Raw genomic sequence first — 5,960 nt, forward strand, 5'->3', positions numbered from 1 at the left:
GCGGCACTGCCCGCCGCCCCCCACGCGCGCGCGCGCGCGCGCGCTCCCCCTCCACCTGCTGGGCCACGCCCGGGCCGGGGCACTTGGCTTCCACGGCTCCCCCGGGCGCCTCTCCGAGAGGAGACTTTGTTACCAATGCCGTTTGGTAGTGGATCCCTCCACCCCGCCTTTAGATAACCCGTTTGCAGGAAAATGGTTTTATTCTGGGGCTCGAAGTCGGGGATGGGGGTGCAGGCCTGGGTAGTGGAATGTGAAGAATGGCCAACCCTCTTTTTTTTTCTTTTTTCCTGAAATAAACACAAAAGTCCCTTCCTACAGTCTGGCCAGGAGGAAACTGGAGGCTGGGGGCAGACTGAAGAAGATTTGGGGAGAATTTAAAGAGAGCCAGCTCCAGACAGTGTCTGCAAGGCTTTGAACCTGCTGCCCTTTTCGCCTGTTTCAGGGAGCCTGAGTCCAGGGTAACACTACAGTTCCTCTCCTGGGGGTATGCCATCCCCCCTCCCCCCCCCCCCCCCCCCCCCCCCCGGGGCCTATTCCATTGTTGGGTCTGGGGCAGCTGCCCTGACGCCCAGCCCTGCTATGTGGCAGTCCTGTCCCCTTTCTGGCTTGAGGCTCTGACGCTTGTAGTTCCTCAGGGTCCTTCCTCCTTGGGGGCTCTGACTCCCCTCCCTCCGCCCCAGCCCAGTCTTGGGATTAGGAAGGGAAGGGGATGGGAAGGCTGGTGAGGGGCAGCTGCCCCCAGTGTCCCTGACTACGTCAGGGGCTGTGGCCTCCGAGTACGCTTGGTCCGGCGGGTGGGGGCTGAGCCCACAAACTCAAACTGCTTCTGCCTTTCAGCATGGTTGGGGAAGGGCAACTGGCCCTGGTAGAGGCGCTTGATGAAGTGAGCCTCTCGCTGGTTCTGGCGGCTGCGGGAAGCCTGGCGGGGCCGACCCTGCCTGGTGAAGGCCATGAACCAGCCCTCGTGCCGGGCATTCTGGAAGGCCGTGTAGTTGTTCTCCAGCACGATCTCTGTGAACACGCAGTCTTTGCTCTTCCCACTGGGCTGCGGGGAGGAGGGAAGGAACAAGAGGAGGCGAGTTTGTCCACCCAACTTTCTGCCTTACTTGCCTTTGGGGCCTATTTTGTGGGACTGAGGAAGGAATGACAGGAGCCGTGTGCCCAAGGATTTCTGCCTGGTGAGAGGCAGAAGTGGGAGAAAGGAGCAAGCTTTGCTTGGAGTTAGGTCTGAACTTAAATACAGCCTGGTCATTTGGAAGTTGTACACCTTGAGCAAGGTATTTAGCCATGCAGAGCCTGTTTCCCAAGATGTGGCATAAAGATCAAGATTATTATGCAGTTCAGCGCATACCCAGTGGGCACTCTGTACACAAGCACACTCCTCAGTCTGGGCCAATGGTGCTGCTGGGTGGAGGAAAAGGAGGCAACAGTCTTTGATGAAAACAAGGGGCAAATGTTTACAGAATACCAGACTATGTCAGGAGCCACCCCACCACCCATTTGACCCAATAGATAACCTTGACACTATGCCCATTTTTATAGACAAGAAGCCTGAGGCTTAACCAAGGTAAGCAAATAGTTGGTGAGAACAGCCAGAACTGGAAGCCAGGATTGACAAATGTTAAGGGAAGTGGACTTCTCCTACCCAACAGTGCTGGAACTGCCCCTGCAGGGTGGTTATGCTAGCAGGCAGTTAGTGTGCATCTTGCTAGTTGGATCCTGTGGACCCCACTGACCTTGGGGAAACTAGTGGCCTTGTATGAATGTCAACTCTCAACCCTGATCAGCGCTTAAGCCTCAACATAGGGACTGTAATATCATGTAAGTGCTAAAATTCTGACTCCTTGATGTTGGGGAAATACCTCATAAATCAGAGCTGAAGATCCTTATGGGTCAGTAAGGGTCCTCAGAGGGCTTCTTGACCCCACAGGGACTCATTTAAATGGAGAAACCAGAGTGGCCTAGTGTTGGGGTGTGTGCGTAGTCAGTCATGGCTTGGACTTAGTAGAGGGGAGTAGGGGGTGCTGTGGGGCACACAGTAACATTGATTCCTTCATCCACTCCCCCTCCTTCCAGTTCTCACCTTTCCGATGAGCTTGCCCCTCTTGTTCATACAGATGTATTTCTCGCTCTCAGCACCCTTGATGCGCACACGGCTTCCAAATGTGTCTGTCTCCACTATGAGTTTGGCTATGATGGGGGGAGGGGGAGAAAGACCTCCGTCCATTGGGGTTGCCGGCTCAGGTATGGCAGGAGGCCCCCCAACCAGCCTGACCTCCGCACTTGGGTGGGGGGGCACCGAGAGGCCTTACTCCAAGAGGCTTCTCCCTGTTCTCCCACTGTGGCCCCTGCCCTGGCACAGGATCTGGGGATGGACCAGGTTAGGCCAGCCAGCAGTGTGAGTGGCCTCTGGTGAGGGCTGGGTCTCACCAAACTTGTTGCCGTCCTCCGCGGTGGCAGAGATGCGACGCCCGGTGACCTGCACGTGCTTGCCACTGGTCCGGCTGTAGAGCTGGTACTCACGGATCTGCCGCCTGCTCAGCTGGTCAGTCATGGCACCCTGGTCCCTCACGTACTGGTTAAAATTAGGAGACGGGTGATTCTCCCCCTTTGCGGTTACCAAGGGAAAAATAGTGTCAATTTGCTTTGGGTGACACCACCACTGGTCCATCCAAGGGAGAGGGGTGTGGAGGTGAGTGTGAGGGGGCCAGGCCGTTTGTCCTGGGAAGCAGAGGTGCAGGGTGAAGGGTGCATATGGCCATGTCTTTCCAGGCCAGCGGATGAGCCAGTCATGACCTCTTGGCTCCCCATCTGCCCTGGAGCAGAGAACTGGTGGCTGCACAGGCTTGGGGCACCCTTGGTGATGCAGTGCAGATCTGGAATCATGACTCTGGTTGCTAGACAGAACCTTCACAGTTATGGTACCCAATTCCAATGTCAAAGAGGTGCCCTGGGTGACCCAGCTGATTAGAGACAGAAGTGCTGTCCTGCCTCTAGGACTGGAGCTTGTCCCTTCTCCAGAATGCCAGGGTCTTGGCTCCATTAGCCAGGATAACCAGATTTTTCCTTCATCCTCCTCACTGGCCTTGAAGGATCCTACCCCCAGGCACACACACATGCACAGGCATATACATACATGTGCATACAGAAGCTGGTCTGTTAGGCTTACCAGAGAGCATTATGGAGGCTCTAAGACCTTTTGTTTAGGCTCCTGTAATGCCCCTGTAAGCATTTCTCTTCAGCGCTAATGTGGAATCCTGAGCTCCTGCCCATCTCCCCTGCCTTTCCCTCTGGGTGCTCAGGACTCTCAGAGAACCCCGTCCCCCTTTTGGTCAGTGTTCCTCCCGCCACTAGGGGTGAGGTGCCTCCTTGGCAAGGGAGATGGAGGCTGCAGCAGCGAGAGGAGCTATCAGTGGTGGCCCAGGCTCTCCTGCGAGCTGCCTGCCTGTGTCACAATGTAACAGAGGCTCGTGGCCAGTGGGGGCAATACTGTTGCCTGCCCGCTAACCAGGTTCTACCCATGCATGGTGCAAAGCCAGGACGATTACCTTCTTCTGGCCTGTCTCACCTATCTGCAACACTGAGTGGGAGAAAAACAGACCCCTTCCTGTCCTCTGTCTCCAGGAAGGTGCAAACCAGATGACATTTCTCAGCTGCTGGTGACAGCCTCAACCCTAGGCTAAAATGTTTCTCTCCCCACCCATATCCTACTGGCCTGTGCTGGAACAGACTTTTGTACCCCAGATCCCTAAGGCCACCTTTATCCCAGGCCCCGTAGAAACCACCTAGACAGACCTCGACCCAGATCAGCATCTGTTAGGGGCCATTCTCTGGTAGAGGGAGGAGCAGGAAGGATCAGCTTTGAGGAAGGGGGCAGTGAGTGAGCGGCTACAGGCTGACCCTGTAACCTGCTCAGGGTTAACCCTTCATGTGTGTCACTGCTCATTTCCGACTCCAGCTAGGCCACAGGCCAGGAGTGCCACCAGGAGCACCCCCCCCCCCCCCCCATTGCCTATGAGAGCAGGGTCTGGAAACTCAAAGCAGCAAAGTGCACCCTGCACCCCACCCCAGAAAAACCTGAGGCCAGCATTTGGGGTGAGGGCCTCCCTTCCTGCCAGGGGGTGGGGTCTGGCTGGGCCAGGACCCTCGGTGGGGTCCAGCCTATCCCCAGCCCCCATCTCCTGGCCCAGGTTCAGGCCCTCCGCCCCTCTTGGCGGGCAGCCTCCTTCTGGCTGTCTGTTCCAGGTCAGGAGCAGAGAGGCCCCCCTGAAGCCCCCTCCTCTCCTTGTCCCCCTTCAGGCCCTGCACAAAAGCAGCCCCACGCCCCCCCCACAGCCCACAACCCACAAGTCGCTCTCCCCGCGGGACCTGGCCTGTCCCTTTCATGTTCCCGCTGCGGGGGGACCTCCCCTTCCACTGCTGCAGACAGCTGCTTGTCAGACGGCCCCTCAAGCATGGCTATGGTCCGGCCTGCCGGCCCCCCCTCCAAGGGGGGCGAGGGGGCACTTCAAGGGGGAAAGGACAGCTTTGCCACCTTCCCTGAGTCCTGAATGGGGCCTCAGCCAGGCCATAAACGCCCCGGCCAGCCTCACCATTGTGCTAATTCCCCTTCCAGAACAGGTTGGGCCCACCCCCAGCCCCCTCCCGGCCAGGCTGGGGGCTTTCTTCTTGCTCTCCCTGGATGTGTGAAGCAAAAGGCCTGGAACGGGGGCTAGAGCAAAAGGGGGAAGGAAAAGGGGGGGGAGTTGTCTCTCTCTCTCTCTCCCACCCCCCCACTGCTTCAAAGGCAGCCCCTTTCCCTCTCCCAGAGAAAAGGCATTTACCTTCAAAAAAAGTCCCCACTGGATATGAAGAGAAGCGGGCCTCTGGCCTGGGAAAGCCAAGCGATCTCTCCCCAGAGCGGTTCTGGACCAGTGCATTTTAATAGCTGCACTTTTATGGAGGATCACAAAAAGGGACCGAGCCTCGCACAGGGGGCTGAGGCTTGGGGTGGGGGTGTGCATGGGGGGGCTAACATGGGGTGGGGGGAGTGTGGAGATGCAAACCCTGAATCTTGTCCCAAACAAACCCCTTGGGGCTTGACCTCATTGCCCTGTAGGTAAGGAGTCACCCCGCCCTGACTGGGGCTATCCCCCAGGACGGTGATTCCCCAGGACATCTATGGTGGTGAGAGTGGGGTAGTAAGTGGAATACACAACTGGTTTTGCATGAAAACCTGTCTTTTCAGGTACCTCCAAGTACAAGCCTCACCTGAGCCATCACCTCAGCCCTCTTCCTACCACTCCAGACTCCATCCCTCAAGACTGGGTTGCCCCATGCATTTAGCCTTGAGGGGAACACTTGAGGGGGGCCGGATGGAGAGAAAAGCAGAGACCTCAGGACATGTAGAGAGGGTCATGGAGGGAGGACAGATAAAGACCTTAGTCAATCCCCAAATCTGCCATAGCCCCTTCTATACACCTCCAGAGGCTGACACCAGCCCCCACCCTCAAAAACCATCTGGATCCAGGGAGAGGCCAGAACCTGCCTCTGTCCACCGAAAGGAAGCTACCCCCCCCAGTTGGGTGGGGTGGGAGAGATGGAGAAAAGCTAGTGGGGGGCGCCCGCCTACCTGAGTTTGACAGCAGAGAATCAGTAGCTGCAAGCACCTGTGTGAGAAGACAAGGCAGACCCTGGTGTGGGTGCCAGCAGCCAACCCAGGGTGAGAAGGCAGAGCCCCCCCCCCACCTCCTGCCCCTCTGTGTGGGATTCCCGGTAAGATTAGGTCTGCCCCAGGCTGCAAATGGCAACAAAACTTCAGTTCAGAGAGGCAGTGCACTTACAGAGTGAGGTTGGGCAGCAGGCGGGTGGCTCCCATCGCCGGAGAGATTTCTTGGGGCGGTTGCCCTCCTGCCCCCAAACTCAGGAGCAGATATGGGCAGTCCCCAGGGGTAGAGTCCCAGAGAAGCCAAGGTCTCTTC

The 5,960-nt window shown here is 57.5% G+C and overlaps 1 protein-coding gene across 3 annotated transcripts; it reads right to left on the reverse strand.

The window, feature by feature from the left end:
- Positions 1–517: 517 nt before the first annotated feature.
- FGF17 (fibroblast growth factor 17) lies at positions 518–5,960 on the reverse strand. 3 transcript variants are annotated; one of them, XM_019467035.2, is made up of 5 exons: positions 5,823–5,960; positions 5,612–5,648; positions 2,431–2,608; positions 2,084–2,190; positions 518–1,045 (listed from the first exon to the last, which is right to left on the reverse strand). In XM_019467035.2, the coding sequence occupies exons 1-5, from the start codon at positions 5,855–5,857 to the stop codon at positions 752–754; spliced, it is 651 nt and encodes a 216-aa protein (XP_019322580.1). In that variant the 5' UTR covers positions 5,858–5,960; the 3' UTR covers positions 518–751. The 3 variants fall into 3 exon arrangements, with proteins under 3 accessions (XP_019322580.1, XP_053756940.1, XP_019322579.1); XM_053900965.1 differs by lacking the exons at positions 5,612–5,648; positions 5,823–5,960 and adding an exon at positions 3,170–3,353 and having other exon boundaries at positions 2,431–2,575; XM_019467034.2 differs by lacking the exons at positions 5,612–5,648; positions 5,823–5,960 and adding an exon at positions 3,170–3,353.

Source organism: Panthera pardus, unplaced genomic scaffold (genome assembly GCF_024362965.1).
Source record: "Panthera pardus isolate Hobbes unplaced genomic scaffold, ASM2436296v1 HiC_scaffold_13, whole genome shotgun sequence".
NCBI lineage: Eukaryota > Metazoa > Chordata > Mammalia > Carnivora > Felidae > Panthera > Panthera pardus.